A 27,560-nucleotide genomic window follows, 5' to 3' on the forward strand; every position below is an offset into this window, starting at 1 on the left:
TCGAAATGTGCATCAGTTCTGCCTTTTGAAAAAGTGCTTTTTGGGGAATGTGAACAATGCCTATTCTATGATTGGCTTTTTGCAAATATTCAAATGAATATTATATGGGTTGTGTTAGAAAGTAATGCTGGATTCATTCTCTTAAGTACTGTGTTAAATAGAGTTTTGGGTTATAAAAAAATGTTAAAATAGAAACTGTGCTATGTAGGATATTTTTTTTAAAGAAAGGACTTGCAGTGAGATAGCAGCCATAGGACACCCAAATCTTTCTGAGAAAAATAATTTCTTGCCCTCTTATCAGAAGAAACGAACTTCTTCCTGCCTCGAAGGCGCTGTCAGGATTCAGAGGAAGAAGTTGACGATGACCAGACAGAATCCTGTATTTAAATGGAATTTATGCATCATGTATTAAATGTATGAATATGCAACAAGTGTTGTTTTTAAGGGTTAATCCTTTGGGCTGGTGCTGCCCAGAAGAAGGTACCCGACATCCGTAACTCTTTGTCTCTATTGTCTCATATTGTCCTAATTCAATTTGTCCAAATTATTATTACTCTAATTGTATTACTATTTTTATAACCATTTTAATACTATGAAACATTTAAAATTTTAAAAACAAGTGATTGGCATTTTTCACAGGGAATAAAAATCTTGTTCTGGTTGTACTTACTAGAGCTAATTTAACTTTTTTAAGTCTTTGAAGGCTGTGGGTGCTGTTCAGCTTGTTCAAGTAGTACTTTTTGAAACACTAAGGTGTTGTTTATTCCAGCTGCAGCATAGTCCTCAACTGGGCAGCCCTGCCACCTCACCGGCCCAATCACCAGCACCAGCCCAGCTGTCCAACATGAAGAACATCCGTCCCACACTGGCACCTCTTTCTATCATGTCCCAGTTTTCTAGACCTTTTGTCCCTGGACAAGGTATGTTTTTAATTAACTAAAATGTATGTGTGATTCCTATTTGAAAATTTCTATTTGTTTTAAAACACAAGTTATATGAGGATTTTCTGATGAGTTGTGGCTCACTTTAGTAGTATTGCTGTTGAAGCAGAATCACCAAAATTATTCATGCAAACATCATTTAAAATTTCATCTTATCTCTCTGCACTGGTACTGTTCCCCATATCTTCAAAGGCTTTTCATCTCCTCATTAATCTCCTCTCCTGTATTTCTCTAGCACACTGGCTTTCTCATATTGTGACATTTCCCATTTCAGCATTGAAAATATTAATAAAATGTTTGCTAGAATTTAGCTTCAAGTCTTAACCATAAATCATGAGTTGATAATGCACTGAAGTGCACCATGGCCTAAGCATGTATTTTTCATTCCTCTGTAGAACAACAAGCATGATGGGATGAAGCCTTTAGCCAGGACTGTACCTCAGTTAGTATTTCAGATAGGAGCCACTCAAGGACACAAAACATTCCTTGTAGAGGAATTTCAATCTTCTGCTGCCATGTCAACAGAAAATACAGAGTTTTCACTGAGTTGGGATAGTTGATAATGCAATTATGTAAACCCCTTTAGTCAGTGAACAAAAGTATCCTGCTAAAATTCCCAAACTCCAAATTAGCAGGTCTGTTTTACACAAAGATTTACTTTAAAGCAAAACTTCCAGAAATTCTGTATGTCTCTCTTATTGATAAAAAGAACCTTATTTTCTTGTCTTTGTCTCATTTGTTGCATAATCTTTGTCATTGCTTTGTGTTCTGATGTTGTATCAATTCCAGGTGGGCTGTTTGAAGCACACCTCTTAGCTCCCTTCATCTGCTGTGATTACTGAAAACTTCTAATGCATTGTCTTTGTGCATCCTTGCAACAAATAGGAATCTGAAGATGGACCTGGCTCTAATCAGGGCTGTAACCATGAAATGACTAAATTAGCATGCTGAGAGGGGCTTTAGAGTTATTAAAGTCATTTTGAAACAAAAGGACTTATCTAAGACTGCAGTGAAGAAAAACTTTGAGTGTAATCCCTAAATACCAGCAAGTTTGTACCTTTTCACCTTGGGATCAGGACGTGGTTAATGCTGATGGAGTCAGGGCAGCTCTGAGTTTGTTAGCCCAGCCAGACTCAGCTTTGTGCACAGCAATTCTGCTTTCTCTTCTGCATTAGATTTTCAGTGTGAGAGGGACTTGGAGGAAGTTTCCTGTACCAGAAAAACCCTTCTAATTACCTTTCTCTTTAAGGAGATGCCAGATACCCATTGCTTGGCCAACCCCTGCAATACAATCCATCTTTGTTACGTGGACAAGTAACAAGCCAACAGGTATTAAAAGAGAACAATCTCATGAAACAGTGCAAAAAAACCAATTCTGGACTACCATTACAACCACCTAGAACAGGGGAATGTGTTATTGCACTTGGAGAGTAATTGAGTGGAAGGTGCTTGCTTTGCAATAAGTTTTATTTCATGTCAGTACTCCCCATTGTTCTTGTTTGTTGTATTAAAAAGCGAGAAACATTTATCTGAATTATGGCTTTTGGTTTTAAGCAATTCACTAGCTAATTCAAAAATCTAAAGGGAGGGGGACCTTTGCTAAAACTATTTAACTATTTTCTTTTATTCAAGTAACAATTTCTAAAAAAAAAAAATTTAAAAAAATTGTAATTTTTAAACAAAGAGTGAGTTTGTTCCTTGTTCCTTTTAAGAAAAACAAACCCAATATATTGTTGTTAGCAAAGTTGAAAAGTCTTTGCCTCTATTTAATTTCTGGGACACACAAACCCCCTGCCTCTACCTTGCTCAGTTCCACCCAATGCCAGCTGGAGGATGTGATGGCTGGGGCAGGGGGATGTTCTTCCAAGATGATTTAAGGTGATTTTTTTCCCCCATCATTGCCTCCCTTTCTTCTGTAGTGAAGGATTGAATGTGCCTGACTGTAGGGTTATCAAACTCAGTAACTAAAATTGGATGTGAAGGTGTTCTCTGTCCCGTGGTAGTGCAGGTCATTTTGCAGACATTGCTCTGCACTGTTTGCACTGAGCTGACAGGAAAGTTCAAGGTACTGATGGATTGTCATTGAAGTACCCTCTTTATGTCAATCTTTCCAGTGTCAGCCTGGAAACAGACATGGAAACAGGGGCAAGAAACCAGCAAAGAAGGCTGCTTCAGCAGATCTTGGTGCAGGAGAACCAGGTATGGAATTGCTGACTGACACAGTCCTCCAGAAAAATGAATTATGGTGATGGGCTGGGAATGTACAAGAAAAGCCCAGGTGAGAAGGGCCAGAGCCAAGAGAAATGGACGTGGCAAACATTGGAAACATAAGGATGGAGAGGAAAACATGGAGAGAGGGGGAAAATGAAGTTAAATGGAAAAAGTGTAGTTTTGAAGGCTGGAGAAAAGACCAGAGAAGTTCAGGATTGGAGAGTACTAAAAGAAAGAGCAAGTAAGTCAGTTTACTGGGCCTAAGTTCTATGATATTGTTACATTAAATATGAAATATAAATACCCCTGCTTCCTTTTACTGGCCTAACAAGTGAAATCAGACAAAACCCACAAATTAGTTTGTGCTCTTTGGTTTGTTCTGGTTTTAGTTTTTCCCATTCTAGTATATTTAAGCACATGGATGTTGGAGACATTCTAGGAGATCTACAGATTAGCTCATTGGAATTGGTAAAGATGTCATCTTTTATGATGAAAATAAAATCTGATGGCATCTGCCTTAATACCTTTACTGAAAATTTTTGCTACCTGCTGTCAACTCTTCACAGAAAGTTACAGAAAAATCTGTTTTTCTAACAATTTAATGGAAAGGATTTTTTTTGAGGTAAGACAGACTAGTTTTTTTAGCATGGTGATGTGTGAAGCGTTACCAGGCAAGGCCAGTGAGATGCTATAGTGACTTCTGAAACCTGCTGCAAAATGAGTTGTTGATGATTTTATTATTTTCCCCTCTTTGTTCTGAGGACCCTCTTTGTATTCCCAGCTTTTATTTGCACACTTGTACAAGTAAGCAAATTGTAGTTATAAGCAGTGCTAAATGTGAGACCAAAGGCTCTCTCGAATATCAGGAAGGCAAATGCTGTGGATTTGGTATCAGCCAAGTGTAGACACAAGTATGAAATCAGTAATTTTTTGTTGCAGTGTGATGCCATAGCCTGTCTCAGTTATCCCGGTTCCTTCCCCAGGTGTGCCGATCACATCTCCCTTCCCTCCCCTTGCCCCTGCTGAGTGCTGTCTGTCAATCCTGGCATTCCAGAAAGGGCATTGTGTGATTGGCCGAGTTCAAAAGATGCCTCTCAGCCCTGGGGCACATTGGGCCATCCAGGTGTCATTTGTCCCCTGAGACTTCCCCCCCTTACCTGGTTCATGGGATCCCTACCCCTTCCCTGCCCCTCTCCCCGGGGTTCAAAGACACGGCAACCACGCGGTTTGGGGTTCTGCTAGAGCTGGTGCTGCATTCAGAGGCCTGTGGGCCAGGAATAAAGCTCTGGATCCAAACCCTCCAGCAGAACCCAACTCCTTTCCTTGACCTCACCTTGAAGCCTCTTGGCCAGAGGTAAACCTGAGCTCCTGCATGCCTGGACTTGTCCCAAGCGCCCAGCTGCAATATCCAGCTAGCCAAAATTTTTCATTGAGGATGTTGTATCAATAAGTGCAACAGATTTAGACTCCCTGTTTTTCTTCTTTCAGTTGTGGGGAAAGTTCTAGAAATTACTGAGCTGCCCGAAGGCATCACTCGTATGGAAGCAGAGAAGCTCTTTGGAGAACTGTTGAAGGTGGGTGCCAAGATCCGGTGGCTGCGGGATTCCCAGTGCCTGCAGCAGCAGCAGCAGCAGCAGCGGCGGTTCTGCGGGGACGGCGGCGCCGGGGACTTGGCCTCCAGCTACACGGTGCTGGCCGCCTTCCCCAGCATGGCGGCCGCGCAGAGCGCGCTCAAGAGGCAGAGCGGCAGCGCGGGCAGCAAGTTCCGCCTGAGGAGCAGCAGGAAGCACCACGAGCTGCACGGCCTGGAGAGGGCCAGCTCGCAGTAGCGGCCGCACCGCTGGGCCGGGCGCTCGGCCTTGGCTGCCCCCGCTCTCCTCCTCCATCGGTTTGGTGTCATGGGCTTTCCGTTCTCTTCAGAGAGACTCCTGGGGTGTTTTGTCACGTGACATTTGCCATTGAAGAATAAATAACCCAGTGAATCCAGCAAGATGAAGAAAAAAATTTACAGAGTTGCTCCCAGACGATAGCAAGGAATCATCTTTGCAACAGGCGGCTTTCTGTGAGAAATGCTGCTGAAATGCCCCCTACTTTTATAGTAGTTTTGTTTTATATTTTTGAAATCTTGTATCAGATCCAAAGTTCTATTGTACAGCAGATGTTCATAAAAATCCATATGCAGATTTGTATTTTATAATCCCTTTTCACAGCCAGCACACAGCAGTCCATTCCAAGGCAGGAACCTGAGGATTGGTGGAGGGGAAAAGAGAACCATTCTCAAGGAATTCTATTCATTTTCTAGCAAACTACCCAAGATCTTCAAGTTAACCTGTTCTTTGCCCCTTGTGTGTTTTTTCTTTTTTTCTTTCTTTTTTTCATCTTCTTTTTCTTTTTCTTCCTTTTTCTTTAAGAAAAAAAGAAAATCTGTTATATCATTTTAGCAACTAACTCCTTAGGTGGTCCTTGTCTTTTGCAATATATTCAAACAATGTCAAAAGAAATTACAAGTTTGTACCCTTGAAGAATTTGCTTCTGATCCAGCAAGTTTAATAATTACTAGAAGGGGATTATGAATAGGTTACAAAGAATGTTCACTGAATCACATTTTAATATTTCTTTTTAACAGAAGTGTGAAGAAACTTTATGTATCTTCATACAAGTGACAAAATGTTTGCACTTTAATTGTGTTCCCACCAGTATGGGTCTCTTTCTCTTCCTTTTCACGCTAAGATAATTGTGTTTGGTAAGTGCTGGAAACCTTTTTAATAGTTTAAGTTTTCATCATTTGCAGATGCTCACTGGACATTAAAGATTCATTGCACATAAATGAAACAAAACTTTTTTCAACTTGTGTAATTTGCAAGTCTGTACAATGTGTGCTGATGCAAGCCTTTTTCAGTTCAACAGAATAAATGTTTACAAACACAAACTTTTTCAGTGCACTTGTTTAAGCTTCTAGGAGTCTTCTGAAACCTGGATGAGCTCATATTAATGGCTGGAATCCTTGCAAATGTGAGAAAAGAACTTTAACCCACAAATATTAGAACCTTTTAAAAAACCACCTGCTGTTCCTCCTCTGACATTTTCGTTATCCAGCCCTTCATAATATTTAAATGTTTCTCTATATAAGTAAAAAAGAGAAAATAGTCGGATGCTGTAAGGGACTGCTCCTGATTTTTTATTTTTAGCTCAGGAACTGATTTACTGTATAGACAAGCAACTACTTGGTCACTTCATAAGGCTATCATTTTGTCCATGTGTGACTTCTGAAAGAGGAAACTCAAAGTAAACTTTGTGTTTAAAACTGTTTTACAGGGGGGTAAAGGTGAAGAATTAAGGAGCCTAAACCAGCATTAATTTTCATTGTTTATACAAATTATTCTATCCCTGAACACCCAAAGGGTGATGAAGTACTTGGAGGAAAACTTATTCCTGTCTGGGAATAATGTAGCCTAATGAATTAGTTTTATGGGACTTGATTCTGTGAAATGCTGTAGCAACAGGGATTTACTAAAGGTCTACTTAGATGCTCCCCTAAAACAAAGGGGAGGATGTTCACCTTCAAGTCCCCAGATAAAAGACAAATCTACTCATGCCAGTCTCCTTTTCTAAAAGGATGGCACTGGCATTCAAGCTGTCCTTGACTGAGGATGTATTTCTTGCTGCACTTTGCTGCACCCAAAGCCCCAGTTTATCAATTGAACAGCACAGACAGCATGACTGCTGCTGCATTCTGTCACTGCCTCCTGCTGCTTGCCATGCTAGCTCAGGATTATGGTTAATCCTGTAAAAGTAGCCAAGAGATGAAAGGGCTGTAGGGACAGGTGTCTCAGCTCACAAGGCACTGCCTCCCACCATTAAGTCATTCCACAACAAGATTCTTCCAAGATGTAGAAGGGCAGGCAGTAGCTGAGAGCTTCCATCTGTCCTGGAAGACCCCAGCATTAAATTTGTATCAAATCAAACCCTTTCCAAAGGATATTGCAAGGCTTGCTGCATCTCATAAACTGTCCTCCTAAGAAACAGAGAAGAAAAGGTAATGTGAGGTAAGCATGGAGAATGCAGCCCAAACAACAGGAAGGGAGGGATACACTGGCTTAGGAATAAGGCACAGAAAATATTTAATTTTTATCAAAGAACTTATAAACTTGAATGCAAGTTGCCCTAGAATAAAAAGTTAAAACATACAAGAAGCCAGTTGTAGTCTAATCCAGAAACTGACCCTTTCCAGTTAGGTCTGCCCTCCTCTCTGAGTTTGTTTTACCCTGTGTTAAACAGGGATGCTCACTTTATTTTATCTGGATGTGTTGATATCAGCCCCACAGGTACAATTCACAGGACTTTGGCACTGCCAGAGGTTTCTGATGTCTACAGTGGGCAAACAATTAAGATATTTCCACTTCTCAGTTGTGTTTATTCCTGGGTTTGTGCTATTTCATACTTTCTCTAGGAAGCAAACAGGATGCAAACTCATCTAACCAAGCCACTTTATACCTTCCTGGTCTTTATACCCTTCTGCCCCTTTTGGTTCCTTAAACCACCGAAGCCCAGGCACTGTGCAAAACCCCTGGAATTGCATTTGGATCACAGTCTAGAGAGCAAATAAAAGCACTTTATGCATGTAATAGATGCATGTAAAATGCATTCTCATGTTCTAAACAAATCTTTTAGTACTCCAGTGTATTTGAGCTTCCTCTCATTTACCATTAAAGCTATTTTAAAAGTAAATAGTGGCAAAAGGAATTAAGTAGGGACTTCCATTGCAACAATAGAATATGTTTTGTTTTACTGAAAGCATGTCTTAACTTTTAAAACTGAGGAAAAGCACTGGAAGAATAAGCAGAAAAGCTGAACAAATGCAGCTATTACCTACTCCACTAAAAGCTACTATTTCTTGATTTTAATTTTTAATTAACACACTTATAGTGTAAAATTCCTCCTTGAACTGTTAACACTTCATATAATTTCTGATATTACAGCCAAAAAAGGTAATTAGAATTTAAGAATATAAATTTCAGCCCCATACTTTGAGGACTCCCCATACCACATGGGCCTGATGCTGGAATTGGGTGGCTCATTGCAGCACACCCTAAAACACCCTCAGAGCCCATATGTGCCTGCCAGGCTGTGGCTGCTGTGTTTTGGTAAGGCAGGCTTGGTTGGGAACATGGGAACAAGCATCTTGCATCTTCCCTGGCATTCCTCCCTGAGCAAATGTCACCTGCTCTAATATGAGCTATTTTTCTTTCACTCACATACACTTAGAAAAATGAAAAGGAGCAGAGTGTCTGTGAAGACAGAAAATGTGTGCTGTGCTGTGCACAGACTGTAGAGCTTGGGTGTCTCCAGCTGCAGCCAGCCCCAAGCCTTTTGTAGGACATGTGGTGTTTGAGGATCAGGGTGGCACAGGGCAGCTGTTTGCAGATGGGGTTTTAGCAAAGCCCCAAAAGAGCTGTGTAGCTCCATGAATCCAATAAGGTACCTGGGTACAGGGAGATGTTTTTACCTATTTCCCATCTTCTTGCAAGCCAGTTCCCTCTCAAGCTGGAATGAATAGTTGTATTCTCATCCTATGACACTCATTTGTGCCTTAAAACTTCACACTTGACTTGTCTGTTGTTTTGAGTTAACCTTGTACTAGCCTGGATGCCTGGAAGGGAGTCAAAATTATGACTTTCTATAAATACTATTTAGCTCCATGATATATTTTTTCCACACAAAATTGGTGCAGGCTTCAAGTTCCTGTATTCAGCCCTGAAGCAAAGAATGTTTAGATGAAGCTTTGGAGAAAATTGACCAAAACACTTTTAAGTTACAGGTAATGACAAATTATTGTAGCTGGAATTTTTATATATTTCTAACTTTTAAAGGAATTATTTCAATCTCTTCAATGTTTTTACAGCTTGGTTTTCATGAAGGTTGATGAAGGTCTTTTCATGAAGGTCTTCTCTATGTCCTATTCACATTTAAAACATTTTGGGTATTTTGGCTATTGATGTAAGTATAAAATTTAAGTGCACAATGTTAATGTGACTTCATTTTGGAAGCTTCATTTCTTGGGTGTAGAACTCTTAACAATCTGAAAATTAAGCCCCTGTAAGATAACTTATTCTGGAACCTAAGAGCAAAGTCTCCATCCACATCCAAAACCTTCAGTGTAAATGAAGCTGCCTCTTGGATTACTTGAAAATGTGTGCAATGATGTTCTCACCATGATGTGTATGAGCCTCCTCTTCCTTCAGTGTCTGCCTCGTGTCCTCAGACTGGCAGGGCTGGGCTTTGGCCCTGACTCACCTCAGCAGCCCTCACTGCAAGGTTTCCTTTTTATCCTGCTTGCAACTACTTGGTGTTCTGCAATGTCTGTCAAAATCTGTTGGGCTGGAAGTGGAACTTGCTGAAGACCTGATTAAGCATTTCAGTTTGGTCCAGGACACAAACCCTTCAGTGTTTGCTGCTATATTTTCATTTTCCAGTCTCACTGGTAAAGCTCATGCACTGAGCCATTCAAAGGGATGCTTGCAGCTGTAATGGACTGTGCCTGCACTTGGGAAGAGAAACCCCAATGTCAGATGAGCCTGGTGCTGTAAACCAAAGAGCTGTAGAGGACAACCTGTGTGTCACTGGCAGCTGTATGCTTTTAAAACTGGAATAAGTTATAAAAATAAACTCTGTTGCTGTGGATAATGCTTAACAGTGAGGTTTATTCTTAATTCAGCTCCTGTGTCCCAGTTAACTGGGAATCTGAATTAGCTGGGGATTGATGACGATCCACGGCGCTGACAGCAGTGGAATGTTTCAGACCCAGGTGAGCAGAGGTGGAAGGGCATGGACTGACTCCAACACCAAGGGATCTATTACACTTGATCTCCCCAAATTACTTGGCAGTTTAAAAGGAATATTTACAAGCAATATTGCACATCATACTTCAATTACAGTGGCCTCAGTTTGAGAGGGAGAAGCTGGCATTCTGCTTTTTTCTCATATCCTAACTTTTGCCCTAGTTGTAGGGTTAATTAGCTTTGCCCTTCTTTGGTTTTACAAGGTAGCTAATAAGAAACATCATTATTAAATGTGCCCTGATAGTCTAACACACTGATTTATACCAGCCCTTGACTCCACAGTTGCTAAAATCTGCTGACTTTTTACTTGGCTTAAACTGAAAACTTTAATTTGTTAATTAATTGCTGATTTAGGGTGCAGCAACAGTGCAATTTAAAATAGGAATTCCCCAATGAAGATACTTCCCACTTTGATCCAGATGGATGTGTTCTGGTTTTGGGGAGAAAAAATTATTCTCTTAGAATGCAAATTACTGCCTTGCATTGTTTCCCATGCCAATAACTGAAAACACACAAGACATCCCCCTTCAAAGAACTGAATCCCAGGTAATGCTCCAGCTGTCAAACTATTTTTTCTCAATAAAATTTTCTACTTACTGGTTAGTTATCCTGTCTTTTTCTAGGCCTGCAAACTGCAGACCTCTGTTGTTTCCAGACACAGCTGTGCTAAAGGCTCTCAGCAAAGGCATATCCAACAAATCAGTTGGAGACTTCCACTTCTAAAATTGTAGTTTTTTGAGAATGTAATATAAATAATTCCTGAGGATGTAAGAGATTGTATAAGAGATTGTACACCTTCACAAAAATTACATGTCCAGTCAATAGTAAGCCCTTTTTTTTCTTCTTTGTTTCAAGTGGTGTCGAAGAGTTTGAAAATCATATTTGCAAAACAATTTTCAAAACACACACTGTTCAACATTTTACTCACCTGTCTCGTGAAACTTGGCTTCCAACTTAGGGTTCCAAATCAGATGCAGTAAATGCAAACTACAGTTGCTGGAAATGCCAAGAGAATTAGTGCAACACATCCAAATTTATTAGAGAATTCAAGATACTCCTTACAACCTAACCTCTTCCTCCCATGCTACACATGCAGTTGTATAACAGAGATGTCTCTTTGTTCATCTCCAAAAACAAATTCAGTTTGATACTATCCAACCTTGGGCATTGCCCTTAAATCTGTTTTGTATTGTAAAGAAAATACAAAAATATCTGTTTGTTTTTTTTTTTTAATCCATCTCAGGAACATGTTCTGATGGTATTTCTTTAAGAAACTTGCAGAGGCACGACACACATGCAAAGCCTACCTAGTGAGGATTACTGTGACACAATTTCCACATGCTGCATCTTGGGAGAGGTAAAACAGATTCTGTACAGTGTTGTCAACACTGATTTGCTTCCTTTTCACTGTAAGTCTGAAGGATTTTTTGGTTGTTATTATCCAATTACACAAGGTACAACAGTGAAAGATTTCCAGACTGAGAGACTGTGTGTGGTTTTTGGCCTTTCAATATTTGAGTACCTGCCTCAGCAAGTTACCCAGTACACACAGTCACAGTCCTAAGGGTGTTTTAGAAGAGCTCACGAGCAGTGTCCTGTCCAAAGTGTAATCATCAGAGCACTTGACATCAACTGTGCTGTCCCAGTTGCTGTGAAATGTGTACCAAGGAGTCCTCCTGCCTTGCTGCCTGTGCTGCCAGTCCCTCACAAAGCCTGGGAGCATGGGGGATGTCCTGGCTTCACCTCCTGCCTCTCGTGGAGGATCTCTGCACACCATACTCTATTTTTATTCTATTTAACATGGATTTGTGTCGTTTCCTCCATCACTTTCCACCCACTTTCAGGGTGGGCGCTGGGGCAGGGATGCCTGTGGCCATCAGTCCTCCAGCCCCGGGTGCAGGAGGTGCCCCTTTTTCTGGCAGCTACCTCACAGAATCATGGAATTGTCAGGGTTGGAAGGAGCTCTGGACATCACCCTGTCCAAGCCCCTGCCACGGCAGGGTCACCTGGAGCAGTGACACAGGAAAGTGCCCAGGTGCACTTGGAAAGTCTCCAGAGAGGGTGACCCCACACCCTCCCTGTTCCACCCCCAATGTAAAGCTCTTCCTCACGCTGAGGTGAAAATCTTTGTATTTTAGTCTATGCCCATTGCTCCTCATCCTGTCATGTGGCACAACTGAAAAGAGTCTGGCACCATCCTCTTGGTACCTGACTTTGAGATATTTATATTCTATTTGAGTATTTATTCTGCATTACAGAATCACACAGTCAACTGGTTTAGAAAAGACCCCTGAGATCATCGAGTTTAAACTGACCAAACACCACATCAACCAGGCCATGGCACTGACTGCCACATCCAGCTTTCCTTCAAAGACCGAGAGGAACCGTGACTCCACCACCTCCGTGGCAGCCTGTTCCAATGTCCAGACACCCCTTCTGAGAAGAGATTTTTCCTGAAGTCCAACCTAAACCTGCGCTGGCGCAGCTTAAGGCTCTGCCCCATCGTTCTGCCGCTGGTTCCGTGGGAGAAGAGCCCGCGTCACACCTGGCCCATCCTCCTGTCAGGGAGTTGTAGACAGCAGTAAGGCCTCCCTGAGCCCCCTTTTCACCAAGCTGAGACGCCCCCTCAGCCGCTCCTCACAGGACGTGTATAAACGAGATCCCCTCTCAGCCTTCCCTTCCCTGGGCTAAACTCGGGCAGCTCCCGCCGCCTGTCCTGACGGCCCGAGCCCGTTTCGCAGCGGGACAGCGCAGGGGCGATGCCCTCCTGCGGAAATACTCCAACCCCTTGCTGAACCGCCAAGATGGCGCCGGGCTGAGGGGGGCGGGACCCGCCACCGCCCCCCGCGCGCCATCGGGGAGGGGGCGGGCGGGCGTTGCGCGTGCCGCGAGCGGCCGCCAATCAGAGGGCGGCGGCGCCGGGCGGCGCGCGCAGGCGCGCGGGGGGCGGTTGGCGCGGCGGCGGCGCAGGCGCGGTGCCGGTGTCGCTGAGGGCGGCGGGTCCCGGCGGTCCCACGATGTGGTTCGGCGGCTCCGTCCCCGCCGCCATCGCCGCCGCCAAGGAGCGCAGCTCCGTCTTCGTCGTGTTCGTGGCAGGTACGGTACGGTACGGTACGTCCCGGGGCCGCCCGCCGCCCCCACCGGCGGGGCCCGGCAGCGCCTTCCCAGCCGTGTCCCGCCCGCCGCCCCTCCCGCCGAGCGGGATTTGTGCTGTGTCAGCCCCAGCCCGCGGTGTCGGTGTCCGGCCCCCGCCCGCCCGATGTGCCGCCGTCCCTCCGTTCTGCGCTCCTGCGCCCGATTCTCGCCGGTGCAGCTCTCCGGGCTGCTCGTTGTGTTTTGTTTCCGTTCCTCGTACCGACAGCGCGTGTTTCATAACACCGTAATTGGAACCTGCGGGAATTCACATCGTCTTGTGTATGCTGCCTTTCTCTATGAAAAAAACATGGGAAAGAGGGACACAGTCTTGAGCTGCGCCAGGGGAGGTTTAGGTTGGATATTGGGAGGAATTTCTTCCCAGAACGGGTGATGAGGCATTGGAATGGGCTGTCCAGGAGGTGCTGAGATCCCTGGGAGTGTTTAGGGAAAGGCTGGACGTGGCACTCAGTGCCGTGGTCTGATTGACAAGGTGGGGTTTGGTCATAGGTTGGACTCGATGGTCTCAGAGGTCTTTTCCAACACGATTGAAACTGATCTTCTGTGATTAGACAAGCTCTTTAACTTATTTTTGAGCTTTTCCGTATCTCTGTGTGCGTTGTTTCTTAAGATTTTACTGTTGCCTTAGGTGCTCGTGGTTTGAAGGTTTTCAGATGCTTCATGGAACAGTAACAATGTTGAATGTGTGACTTACAGTTGTTCCCTTAAGAACTATTGAACTGTGGGACTCACGTGGCTTCAAGAAGTTCACTCCCAATGGGGTTGTGAACAGAAAATTGCAGTTAAATTCCTTTAACACAAGTCTCCATGTGCTTGGAGAACAGCATTTTCTGCTGGATAGTAAATGTACTGATAGAAATCAAGGGCTGGTCAGAGCACAGATTGGGCTGTGTTGGAGTAAGGGACGGGGTGGAGCAGTTAATGAAGAACCTCAGCCCTTGAGAAAGAATCACATTGCACAATTTGGGAGGGACCCCATTCTGGAAGAGTATGAGGAGTCCAACCCCTGAGGAGGAAGGAGCAGCAGAGACAAGGTGTGAGGAACTGACTGCAGGTGGGGTGGGGAGGAGATTTGTTTTCATTTCCCATGATTCTGCTCTGATTTTTGATTACTAATAAGTTAAATAAATTTTTCCCCAAGTCAAATCTGTTTTGCCTGCAAAGATTACAGGTGAGTGATCTTCCCATGAGCCTTCCATGACATTCTCTCACCTGCCAGCTGAAAAGGGCAGTGACAGAGGGTCTTTGGTGGGCCTCTGAGTAGTTTCAGCTTGATACATAAATCGGGGAGAAATGCATGTTGTAACTTATGTCCAGTATTTTTTATGAAACAAAAGTTCTGCACAAAATGGGGCCCATTAGATTCTGATGTTGACTAGATGGGTGTAGGAATATGTAGATACACAGGGGAGATACATTTATGGTTGCAGGGATGTAACCTAGTTTTGTCACAGTGTGTGCTGTGAGGATTTGTTTTGTTTGTTCCTACGAGCCCTGGAAAAGGCAGAGCATGACTTCAGCCAGGCACATCTCTGAAATGGAAGAGTTGGAGAGTTCTGCCCACATCTGGTCCACCCTGGGCACCGTGGGATCAGGGCAGCTGACCCATGGCAGAGCTGATCATGGAACTGTTCTGTTACATGTGCTGGGAAAGGCAGCTGGGAAGCCCAAGAACTTTCTCAGTGTGTGTGGAAGCAGCTGTGTTTGAAGGATGTGGAGTGCTGGAAGAATAGTCTGGTTTTGTGTAGCAGAGGTTGAATTTGTTGTTTGGGTAGAAACACGTTTCAAACTGCACAGTGATGGTAACTTTGAGCCTTTACACCCCACACTTCCCACCTGGAGAACAGGCTTTCAGCAGTGTTTGGTTCTGTACACTTCATCCAATAATATCTATGGAAAAAAATAATGAGAGAAGTTGAAATTGTGTTGGGGCAGCCATTGTGTAGGATAGCTGTTAGGTACAGTTGACCAAAATTAGGAAATTCTAATTGGACAGATATGTCCATCTGTGTTTGGTTTCCACCACCATCTGCCTGTCCCTCTCTCCCTCTCCTCTGCACTTCACTTACATTTTCTCTAGAAAATGAAGAAATGGATTATTCTTTCTGGTTCCAGAATATTTTCTAGTCAAGCAAGGAATAATGTGGTTATTTATCTTAGAAATGAGGTGGCATTTGTGATTGTAAGTGTACATCATTCGAGCAGGTTTCTCCTAAAGCGTTTTTGCTTGCAGCCATAATCCCAGCATTTTGAGCTCAGTGTTTCAAGCCTTCATGGCACATTCTGGTGACAGGATGGTGTAAGGGCATTAAAGATGCCATTGAACTCATGGGAAGTTGTAATAAAAGGGGTTGCTCCATTCTCCCCAGAGAGCATGAGGTGAAGCAGGCCTGCCTCAGGAAACTGCTTTGAAATATTGGGGTGAGATGTTGGGGGCCTCTGGACACGCCAGGTAAGGGGGGTGTGACTGGGGAACTGAGTTATTTGTGCCATGGAGTCATGGCCAGCAGCACCTTCCCTGTGCTGCTGCTCAGGGAGAGGATTCCTGACAGTGCCACAGGTCTGGCAAGGCAGGTGCCCCCGGGCATGGCGTGAAGTTGTGTCAGGGGAGGTGCAGGCTGGATATCAGGAAAAGCTTCTGGCCCCAGAGGCTGTTGGGCAGTAGAACAGGCTCCTCAGGGAAGAGTTCAGGGAGAATTTGGAAAATGCTCTCTCTAAATGTACATGGGAGGATTTTTGGGGTGTCCTGTGCAGGGCCGGGAGTTGGACTTGATGGTCTTTGTGGGTCCCTCCCAGCCCAGGATATGTTATGATTCTTTGAACATCCCTGGTATCTTGTTGGTAGCTGTTCTGCAGATGACTTTGTAGCCTACAGAGTTAAAAAGCCTTTGATCCTTTGAGTCACTAATCTAAACTTGGTAGTTCATTTGATACAAAACCTCCTCTGTTCTGACTGAGGTGTTGCAGATTATTTTGTATCTTTCCAAAGGTTAGACGTGTTCTGATCATTAAAATACCAGGCCAACTCATAAAAAGTGATTTTCAGAGTGAAAAAATGAAAGGGTATGTGTGTGACAATAAAAAGCTTTAAATTAAAATGTTTGCTCAGTTTCAATGTTTGTAGAAACCTGCCTCCTTTTGTTCATAACTTTATTATTTAAATAATTTTTTTACAAAATGGTGATTTGCTCACATAAGCTGTTTCTTAGTTATTTGTAGCCAAGATGTATCAAGGCACTTTGCAAGTTAAATAAGTGAAATACTGCAGAGGGGGAGGAGGTGAGTGGTTTAATGTCCTGCCTTCCTGGCATTTCCAGAATGGCAATCCTCTCTTACTGAGTAGTTATGAAATGTTGGACATGGAGAAGTAAGTTTGGCTTATCTCTCTCCTTCTGAAAGGAAAACACTGCCCTGATAACTGTGTGCTGAGGAGAAGTAAAGTCTTCTGACAACCTGTGATGGTTTTGAGTAAGCTCCTCATACAGGAAGTAAATTCTTGCAGAAGAAGAGTCTTGTCCATATGTGAATCACTTGAGAAATGATCGATGTTTTCCCTATATAGATTTTCCTGATCAGATTTAAGAGATGGGGAAGTGTAACTGTGACTGAGTTGTTTACAGATCATTTCATTAAGAGAAATAGAGTGATGTTTTTGTTTGAGAAACAAGAAATCTGAGAGGTTTGGGATCTAGAATTCTAAGGCTGTTGTGCTGGCTCAGTGTTTAGCAGAATTATGAATTATGTCAAGTTCTGTCGCACTTGACCTCTTGACTTTTCTGATGTTTTTCCTGTGACCTGGCAGTTTTGAATTCAGGATATAATTATAGCTACAAACTGTAATAAATGAACCCTAACACCTAAATGAGAAAGGGTTATCAAAACAAAAAGATGTATGAGAATAAGCAACTGTTCAGTGGGTAGTGACAATATTAACATCATGGCCCAGAGCTTTATAAAATGTGAGCTATCAGCATTTTCATTTCAGTCATCTCTCAGACTGTACTGTGAGCAGCCTCTGCCATGTTTGTGTCTTTCAGCATTCTTTTCTCTCCAGCAGTTGGCTGCGTGGAAAAGTTAGTGTTAGGCAAGTATTTAGATATTTTTAGTAGCCTAATCAGATGAGCACATGTCCTTGTGAAACAGTGTGTGGGGAAGCAGCTGCCTGCCTGTGAGCATTTGGAAACAGGAGAGGAGGCTGAGCTGCTCTGGGCACAACAGCTGCATTGACCACACTTGGAAGCACTGCACTTATGGCAAGAGGAAAGGTTCCCACGTAAAATAGCCTAAATATTTGCTTGCTTATGCAGAAGAATAATAATAGAGGTAGATACTTTCTTACTTGATCCAGTAATTTCCAGGGAAGAACTGAGACACGTGGTTGAAAACCACTTTTCCAAAATTGTATTTTTGATACGTGCCCCTGTGAGAGGCCTTGTGACCAGATAGCAGCACTTCACTGGGAGATGCCACATGTAACTCCTGATCTTTAACAAGTCAAAAATATTGCATGGAATGGCATCTGGGATGAAACAAACAAGTGGTTTGTTGTTGTCACTGAATAATGGACTACTATACTTCTATACTTGTGACTTGGGTTCTTCATTAGGACTGCAGTCCATTCCAAGCTGCTAGGAAGTAATACAGATTGAAGATAAAGAAATGGTTGCAGGCCAGTGTACTTGTTGAAAGATGGTTAATATTCATCAGAATCTATTTATTAACCCACACCTTCACTAAACTGGTGTTTTAGGACATAAATGTATGATTGGTCTGTTTCATCTGATTAAAATAACACTTCTGAATCTTCGGCCCCTGAACAGCTTTTCAGTTCCTCTTATCCAAGTAGCTCCTCTGCATTTGTTATTCTTGTTCTGTGCTCCTCACACCTTTTCCTCTCATCATACAGTTACTCTTAATGTCAGGAAATGGAATACAAAACTAAGTTATAAATAATTTGCAAATAAATGTTTCTTGGTTTGGGGATTTTTTTACACTGTCAAACTGTGAAACCTTACCTGCTGAATTATGTATTTACAGGGAGTGAAGAACATAGTTTTACCTACTAGCAACTGATGTACTAATATATAATTAAACTTATGAGGGGCAAGCAGAACATAGTTTTGACATATAAAAGTAAACCAGCTGGAGTGAATTGTCTCCAGATTATTAAAAATAATAATTATAAACTGACTTGAAAATAATCCCTAGAGTGTTTTACAAAGGTGAATCCAAGGGATCGAAGGAAAGGTAAAATCAGGGCAGAAACAGCAATTTGTGGTGGGTTTAACTCATGTGTGTGCTGTGTCTTGCAGGTGAAGATGAACAATCTGCTGAGATGGCTGCAAGGTGGGAAGACGAGAAGGTGACTGAAGCTGCATCAGATGGTTTTGTTGCTATTAAAATTGACACCAAAAGGTTTGAGCCTATTCTAATTCTGTCTCTTATACAATCTTTCATTGATGATGATGACAGTAAGAGGCTTTTGAAGTCCTCACCCTGATTAGGAGGTAGTGTAAATACAGGGTTCCAGAACAGAAGTGAATTCAGTACTCCTGGAGTCCCTAAAGCCCGAGAAAATGTCAACATTTATTGTTGTGTTCTGCACATACTCATTGAGTATTTCAGACTGTATTCCAGTACTAGTAATAGAATGCTTGAGGTTGCCCTTTCTCAACTGGAAGAGACACAAAAATGCTATTAAAAATGCAAGTGCTAGAGGCAGTTCTTCATTTGCCAAGTTACATAATGAATTAAAAACCTTTCATGAATTCAGAAAGATAAAAATCTGTAAAGCCCCAGAGAAAATGTGTTTGCCTCCATTGTAACACATAGAATGGAGAAGCATTTAAGCTCCTGGGTAAATTACTCAGCTATTTTTGTTAATGTTTGTGTTCCAGTCCATGTACACAAAGTGCACTGACATTTCCCCAAATGGTATTATTTTGAAATGCTCTATAGAAATTTTATTAGATTTACTACATTATTTGTGCTCAATAGACTAGATTTCTTTTTCCTGACTTGCCTTTTAGCACTGCTTTCCTAATTTTTATGTAGTCAACTGTGATAACCAAGGATTGTCACCATGTCAACACTTTTGCAGAATGTTAATGATAAGATGCAGTGCAAATTTGCTTTTAGTGTTCTCTCAAGTATTTAAATAGTTTTGTAGGACAGTTATTTTTATGATGAAAGACTTAATCTGAAGTTGTTGCAAAATGATTGCTACTCCTAAATGAATCTTTTCTTTTAAACAGTGAAGCATGCCTGCAGTTTTCTCAAATTTGTATCCTTTGAGATCTGTTTAGATGCTACATTATGATTACAGATAATTGCTTTTTACAAGTTAATACCCTTCTTAAGACAAATACTTACAAGCAATGCTATTGAAAATACTTATTTTGGCACAAAACTATGCAATAAACTGTGTTAATAGATACCATCTGTGTATTCAACTAGCTGTCAGTTATTAGAGAAAGTGAGCAAATTGGGTTTTTTTATGTTAATCCTATGTAATTCTCTAAATAGAAAATTATCTAAAGCTTTATGTAATCTAAATAACCTGTTGGTCCTACTAATCAGCATTAGAAAACAAACAAAAAATGCTTTAAATTATGAGCTGGGGCTCAGAGGTGCAGAGGAGGGGGAACAAACAGTGGCCTGGGTTCTGTCACATACCCAGGTGTGAGGCCAGGTAAAGCCCTGCCTGCCTCAAGGAGGTCACTGCTTACAGCTCATTAATTCTGTGTGATCCTGGGAATTCTTAACTTGCATATCCTTCATCCTCAGGAGATTTCATTACTGTCTACTTAAGATGTTGTCTGACACTAAAACAAAATATTCTAAAGTCAGTGCATAATCAGTTGCCTGAAAAGCTGGAGAAAAATACTTTGGCTTAAACCAGTAAAAAGGAAAGTAGAAATGCTTACCAGTTGCATGTAATGTTTGCCAGCATCTTTTTCTTTCTTCCTCCCCCATCCCTGGCTGCTGGTGAGCAGCTGGGATGAGAGCCCTGGGCTAGAAGCTGCTGTAGGAAGGTCTGCTTTGCCCTGTAAAGTTACTGTGTGTCAACTCCTGCCATTCACCGCCCTTAACTTCCTGTGCAGATCCCGTAGTGTGTGTCCCATCCAGCTTTTTTATAGGAGACAATGGAATCCCTTTGGAAGTTATTGCTGGCAGTGTTTCTGTGGAAGAGCTTGTTACCAGAATCCATAAAGTCAAACAGGTAATGCTGACAGGCTGGATCTTCCAGGTGGAGCTGGTAATGCTCAGTTCAGTGATAGCCCTGGGCCTTAGCTTGTGCCTTTGGAAGTTACTGGTGGAAGCAGAACCAGTGAGTTACTGGTTCTGTCCTTCCAACAATAACATCTGCAACCTTGGGTTCAGCACACAGGTTGGAAGCACTGTGCACATGTGCTGCATTAATTTTTGTTTGGTTTAGATCACCTCTGTAAACAAGCCCACGGTACTGGAGAAATGTGTCAAGAGCTCTAAACTGGAATGACAGAATGTGACAACTCACCTTTCAGGGGATTACTCTTCAGCTTATAATGTGGTTATGTAATATCGTTCTGTAATGTGGACTTATAAAGTTATATACAAGTGTAGATTGCTTTATCACTTTGATTTCAAGTGCAAGACTAAAATTAGAAAAAAATATGAAATGCATGATTATACCATACTCAACAATATGTGGTAATTCTAGTTTTATAATTTCAGTAGGGCTGATTCTTCAGTAATAATTCAGTCTTGACCTTTTTTTAACCTGTGAAAAATATTTGAACTTTCATAGACTTCATTCTCTCTTCCCAATTTCTCAGATGCACACAGGGAAAGGGCGGCCTGTGGAGAACGGCAGTCAGGCATCTGCTCCCTGTCCCTCCTCTCAGTCTGATGGTGCTCCAGAAAATGCAGAATCCAGAGCAGGGCTTTGTAACTCTGCTGAGGCTCTTATGCCTGAGACAATAGCATCTTCTGCTGGTAATGGTTAGTGTTCTTGCCACCTCAAATGGCACTCATTTGCTTTGGAAATGGCTTTTCTTAAGTTGTTACATGATGGTACATAAAAGGATACATATTGAGCAGACTCACTGAAGAAAAACTTCTGATATTCCAGAAAGCTTTGTGCAAGTCTAGAGGGAAGGATAACTTGTCATTCTGCTTAGTTTTAAGGAGGAAGCTTTGGTTTATAACTCAATAAAACTGTGTATGCTTTCCTGAAAAAGGGTTCAGTTAAAAAGGTTTTTGGCTTAGTAACCTGAAACCAGATTGTTGAGGGAGAGAGTCTAAGTAACAGAACCCTGTATGAGATATCCCAGTTGAAAATTGTGGCTAGCAGTGAGCCTGATAATTGTTATGATAAGAAATGCACCTTTTCTTTTTTTCTTCTTTCTTGTAAATCCCTTGAAGATGAAGCAAATTCAGGTGAAGCAAACCAGGAAGCAACTAATTCTGCAGATGAGCAAGCAAATGATGCTCAGCCTGCGAATGATCTTACACTCAAAGTAGAAAGGCAAGTCTTTTTTGCAGACTTCTTAATGTGTTGTATTTGTTTCTCAGGAGGCAGTTTTGTTGGGTTTTGGGTTGGTTTGGGTTTTTTTAACAAACACATTTAATTACAGGGTTTTGGTCCTTCATCTGTTGTTATCTGGCAAATATTGGTGGTCTTACTTTCTATTACATGTCTCTGACAATACTAGGGCTGATACCAAATCAGGTTTTTAATTAATATAATTCCTCATGTTCTTTGAAAGAAAGGTAATCTGGAAAACTGTAAGTGTTCACCTTTGATATAACTTCAATAGAGAGGATACGTTTGCTGCAGGTTCTTGAATTAATTGAAACATTGAACTCAAAGCAATGGAAACTGGTGCAATAAAATGCCAACCTAGGTTTTGTATAGAGATGTCACCTTATTTCTTCTTGTTGGTTTGGTGACTGTTTGTAGTCACCAAACCAACAAGTCATTGAAAAAGTCAGTGGAATCCTATTCTGAGGCTTATGTTTTGATCAGTGAACAGTAATGACTTGAGTTCAGTTTTTTGAAGTCTGGTGATCAGAAACACCTGGCTCAAAACATGATTCATTCATAATTAATTGTTTTTAAATATGGGATATTGTTTATAAACTTGTTTTTAGTAAGTAATTGATACTTGAAATAACCTGTCTAAAACCATAACACATGTTTAGAAAATAGGAATATTTATAATACTAAAATATATTTTAAATCTTTTTCATGCTTATTTTAGTTTTCTTCTAAAGTTATTAGACAAGAGGTATATTTTTTACTTACCACTGATAAGGCAATGCAGTCAACATTTTAATATATTTATCAATGTTCCTTTTTAAATAATGCATAATTTATCTACAGCATTTTTTGCAAGGGGGAGAAAGAGGCCAAGCTCTGTGGTAATTACCACTTTCTTTTGAACAGCTACCATATGTTTTTCTGATTATGAGACTTTTGACTTTGGGTCATGCCTGCCCTTTTCCCAGACTTCAAATATGTTGGGATTTTATTGTCAATCTGTATTGAGAAATTTACTTTGTTCTTTTAAGTTAATCTTTATTCTGAGGCATTTTTCTGGATAGCTGAGACAGATGCATCTGCATCTATGTCAGGGCTATATATTACTTGTGTTCCATTTTAGGAGATGATGTGCAGAATAAACCAGATGGCTTAAATAGCTAAAAAGAGACTGAGATTTAGTGTTTCTGTTACCACAGATCATAAATAGTATTTGCTTATTGTATATCTTCATAAGTTGGTTCAAGAGTAAGAAAATGTAGGAATCTTCATTTAATGAGTAGAAAAAGGACAAAAGGAATATGTTAGAAGAACTCTGCAGTGAGAAAGGAGGTGGTGAAATCACCACTGCCCTTTGCATGGAAGGTGCACCCGCATGGGAATGAATCACTGCTGGTACACGAGCTATTAGCACTGTGCTACAGCTCATTTTCATGTGTTCTCCTGGGCTTGCAAATGCTTCATTAACATTTGAAAATACTGCAATGATACCACTTTTCACTCTATTCTTAAATTCAGGTTAACAAAAAAGCTTGAAGAAAGACGAGAAGAGAAAAGGAAAGAAGAAGAACAGGTAACACAAAAATGTAAAACCCCTTGCAGTTGCAGGTTTGGGTTTTTTTAACCCTTATTTGAATAAATAATAAATAATTAATTCCACCTTACACAAACATACTTCAGTCTTTTCTCTTGCCCAAGGTAATTTTGTGGTCCAATTTTTATATCTCTCTATTCAGAAAGAAATTAAGAAAGAAATTGAAAGAAGGAAAACTGGTAAAGAAATGTTGGAGTACAAAAGACGACAGGAAGAAGAACTGACCAAACGTATGTTGGAGGAAAGGAACAGAGAAAAGGCAGAAGAGAGGGCTGCCAGAGAGCGCATAAGGCAACAGATTGCAATGGTAAATTTTGCATTTTGGAAGAGTTCGCTGCTTCTCTCTCTCACAGTGTGCTAAAATGATAATTTTTCTCATTTGCTGAGGCTTTGAAAGATTATTCATTTTTCCATTTGGAATCCTGTATAGCCTTGTATAGTAACAATTTTTGTGTTTGGGGTTTATGTTTTTTTATAGGAGACAATGGAATCTGTTTCATTTTATGCGCATTTCCTGTGTATAAAATGAAACTTCTGCTTTCATCTTCACAATTCTTTTCTATATGAACAAACATTTCTGTCATATTGCTTGAGCCTAGTGGAGAATTATCATATAAATGTAAAAATAATTGCAATTTAGGCATGGTGCTAAAAGACAAGCATGAGGAGTATTTAATTGTAGAACATACACAAGAACACTGCTCTCAGAATGGTGAGGAGGATTATTTTCCAAGTTAGTATATATGTGTGTGTGCATATATGGATGTAAACAGTAGATAACAACTGAAATTCTTCCTCATTATGAGGTTTTGATATAGAACACTCAGAATTGCAGTTGTGTAAGGTTTTTGCCTTTATCTTCCCTGCTGTGTTGAGCTTGCATGGGAAGATATCTATTAACAACTGGTTGTGGGAAGTGACTCAGTGAGAAGTGTCATCTTGGCTAATGACACAAGATTGTGCAGTTTGGCACTGAATAATTCTTTGCAGTTCCACTGTCTTTTCTCCATATGCTCTGTTTGTATCTGTGCAGTTGGTTCAGAAGTATAGATCATAGCTGTCTAATGAATGTTAAGCAACAAGTTATGTTAACAATGAAGGTTTCCCTTTGATCCTTCCACAGGATCGTGCTGAGAGGGCAGCTCGCTTTGCAAAGTCGAAGGAAGAAGCAGAAGCTGCAAAAGCTGCAGCTCTTCAGGCTAAACAGGCTGAAATAGAGGCCAGAAAAGAGGCAGCTCAAAGGGAGCGAAGGTGAGTTGCAGTAGAGACACAAGTGTGTATTTTGGGGGAGAGAGATAAAGAAACTTTTTTACAAGAGTTAATATATCTCCTCATCTCTGGTTGCCGTGTTGAGCTGTTTAAATAGTGACATTAAAGGTAGCTGTTTACATGAACGTGATGCTCTTTGAGGGCTCTCATCTTTTTGACATTCATGATCATGAAACACTGACCACCTTTACTGGTTTGTTATTTTAGTTAGATAAGAGCTGTTTTGTGTCTGAGCTTTGATTTAAATACCAGTATAATGGAGCTTGCTGGGGTACTAGATAAGGTGAGAATGCCAAAGATTATGCCTGGACAGAATGACTGGATAATGTCAGCACTGCTGGGAAGCTTGGTGCAGATCCAGGGGCTGTGTGTGGATGGCTTGGATTCAGCAAGGCTGGGTTGAAGCCATCAGCTGCCCATGTCAGAGCTGTCTCCTGCTTTGCCCAGCACTGCTGGTTTAAGAATTATCCTAACCTATGGGAACCTTATATGGAATTGTGGAAGAGATCCATTGAGATCAGCAGGTGGTTTTCCATTGTGAATTCAATCTTACAACCCTTCTGCACTGCCTTGGGCAGCATGACTGTCCCCCTCTGCCACATTTCAGTAGTACCAAGCTCAAGGCCCAGGAGCCTTTGTCTGTAAGTGTTCATGTCCTGACTGACCCCAATACCTGTCCCGCAGTGCAATAGCCAGGATTCAGTTCCGCCTCCCCGATGGATCTTCCTTCACCAACCAGTTCCCATCTGAAGCACGGCTAGAAGAAGCCAGGCAGTTTGCTGCACAGGTAATATGGGCATTTTGTTTCTCAGCTATGTGCTGGTTAGGATTTGTTGAGCCTCAAGTAGTTGTTATGGTGGTGGAGTTGTCATCAACTCCTTTCCTTATTGGGTATTTGAAGGGAGTTTTAGCAGCCTTCTCCAGTGCCACCAAGTGCCTTTGGATTGCTGCAGTGTGTCATTAGTAAGATATAGAGAAAAATGAACAATATTTCATCTCCTACTCTGAGGATGATTGATAGTTTGATACAAAACTCTTGCTAAGGTATACTCAGCTGGCAAATACACAGTTGTTTGAAAATGAGCAGTTATAAATCCAATGTTTTCTTTATGTGCTTCACAGACGGTTGGTAACACTTATGGCAATTTTTCACTGGCAACAATGTTTCCCAGGAGGGAGTTTACCAAAGAAGATTATGGAAAGAAGTTACTGGAACTCGAGTTAGCACCCAGTGCTTCAGTAGTGCTGCTGCCGGTAGGTGCTGGGTTTTGGTGTGTCTGATTTTTCAAACAGCAGTACAGTAGCTGGATACATGCTGTTATTGGGCTTGAATTTGGGGATTTTCTTTGTCTAAAGACTGCAAAATTACTCTAGTTTTTGTCAGGACTGATTTGGAGAAATTTCTCTGAAGCAGATAAATGGTGGCATAGACACTTGTCTAAGCTGTAACCAAAGTTGTTTTTTTGTGTCTGCTGAGCTGCTTAGAAAGGATGTGTGAAATACTCTGTCTACAAGAGCAGGACTTTAATACCTGACAGGTTTGCTTGGTGTGTTCATGACAGGCAGGAAGACCTGCGACTTCTGTTGTTCAGGCTTCGGGCAGTGATCTGTGGAAGTTCTTGGGCACAATCCTTTACCCCCTCTTAGCGGTTTGGAGATTCATTAGCAACTTCCTGTTTACGAGCCCTCCCCCCTCACAGCCCTCTGTGAGATCAGCTCATCAGCAAGAGCACTCAGCTCCCTCCACGTCGGGCAGCCTCGAGCAAAGCAGGTAAGGCAAAGTGCTTCAGGCAGCTGTTTCTCTGAGCCTCTTGCTGCAATTGCTTTAATCTTGTAGTTGGGAACTCAACTTCCAATTACACAGTAGGTAAAGCATTGTCTTGCAGTTATTTATGAATAGGGAATTCAGCTGTAACTACAAAGGTGAGCTTCACTTCAGCTGATACTGTTTGGAAGGTAAAAATGAGATATCAAACTGTTAGGGGATGGTTGTTCAAGAAACAGAAGCAGATGAAGTCTGGTTTTGACAGGTTTTGTATTGCCTAGAGAATGAGATCTCCCATGTACCAGGAGAGCTGCTCAGCTGTTTCTGGTGAAGAAGCCACTTATTGCTTCAATGACAGGGAAAATGAGAGTCTGCCACTCTGTCTGACTGCTAAGTGACAAATTTTCACCTGGGTATTGCTTCCCAAGGAAACAAAGGGTTGAAGAAAACTATTCTTGAGGATAAGAGAAGGATGGATGATTTGTGTTTATTGCAGTTGTTGCTTCTCTTGTGTAATTATTACTGAGGAAACTGTCAAACCTCACTGTTCTTTTGTGCCCTAGGCAAGCAGTCAGGAAACGAGTAGTGGAAAAACGGGGGGAAGACTTCAAAAAAGAAGGCAAAATATATAGACTGAGGACTCAAGATGATGGAGAAGATGAAAACAATACTTGGAATGGAAATTCTACACAACAAATGTAGTTTTGAGTAACTGCAGTTACTATCTGGCTGCTTTTTTTTTCCCTTCTCTTATTTGATCTGTCAACTAAAGCTTCTGGACAAGTGGGGCTTATTTTCCACTGACTGAATTACTTAATTCTTATTCCTGGTGGATTATGGAATAAAGTCACTTATGCCAGAAAAATCAAGTGGGTGTAGGTGAAACCTAGTAAAAAGACTGAAAATCTCCATCAGCTTTCATAAATATTGCCCTATGCCATAGAAAGGCACTTTTTAATCTATAAATATTCTGCTACATAAATTTAAGGGCCAGATATATTCATATGAAGGTCATGGTAGACAATGACTGATTAAAAGGAGGGTTTCAGAAGCACTATAAGTAGCAAATCACGTAACTAATTTATGTTTAACTTTTTTCTTGCTTCTGCAACTGCAAGCAAAACCTTATAGTTTTTAATTCCCTAAGCACTCAATAAACTATTTTCCAGAAAACATGACTACCTTGTGAAGTTCCTCTGATGTGCTGGTATCACAAGGGAAGCAAGCAGGATCATGCACTGAAATTTAAAATACAGCAGACAAA

At 41.5% G+C, this 27,560-nt stretch overlaps 2 protein-coding genes across 11 annotated transcripts in view; both read left to right on the plus strand.

The window, feature by feature from the left end:
- The window catches only part of R3HDM1 (R3H domain containing 1), a 55,313-nt gene extending 45,470 nt beyond the window's left edge, over window positions 1-9,843 (plus strand). For 8 of the 10 annotated variants that reach the window (XM_071435398.1, XM_071435403.1, XM_071435401.1 and 5 more), the window contains 4 exons: window positions 770-920; window positions 2,191-2,270; window positions 3,056-3,140; window positions 4,641-9,843. In XM_071435398.1, coding sequence (XP_071291499.1) covers window positions 770-920; window positions 2,191-2,270; window positions 3,056-3,140; window positions 4,641-4,981 — 657 coding nt within the window. In that variant the 3' untranslated portion in view covers window positions 4,982-9,843. The remainder of the gene's footprint in view (window positions 1-769; window positions 921-2,190; window positions 2,271-3,055; window positions 3,141-4,640) is intronic. The other 2 variants (XM_071435400.1, XM_071435406.1) reach the window with 2 other exon arrangements.
- A 3,082-nt stretch (window positions 9,844-12,925) lies between these two features.
- On the plus strand, window positions 12,926-27,474 carry UBXN4 (UBX domain protein 4). Its single transcript, XM_071435440.1, has 13 exons — window positions 12,926-13,087; window positions 18,457-18,559; window positions 19,399-19,427; window positions 20,248-20,366; window positions 20,962-21,127; window positions 21,551-21,653; window positions 23,187-23,241; window positions 23,405-23,569; window positions 24,386-24,513; window positions 25,216-25,318; window positions 25,654-25,785; window positions 26,094-26,302; window positions 26,860-27,474. The coding sequence occupies exons 1-13, from the start codon at window positions 13,009-13,011 to the stop codon at window positions 26,996-26,998; spliced, it is 1,530 nt and encodes a 509-aa protein (XP_071291541.1). The 5' UTR covers window positions 12,926-13,008; the 3' UTR covers window positions 26,999-27,474.
- The last annotated feature ends 86 nt before the right edge of the window (window positions 27,475-27,560 follow it).

Source organism: Agelaius tricolor, unplaced genomic scaffold (assembly GCF_023055355.1).
Source record: "Agelaius tricolor isolate 1412-34295 unplaced genomic scaffold, bAgeTri1.0.p SCAF_10, whole genome shotgun sequence".
Taxonomy (NCBI): domain Eukaryota; kingdom Metazoa; phylum Chordata; class Aves; order Passeriformes; family Icteridae; genus Agelaius; species Agelaius tricolor.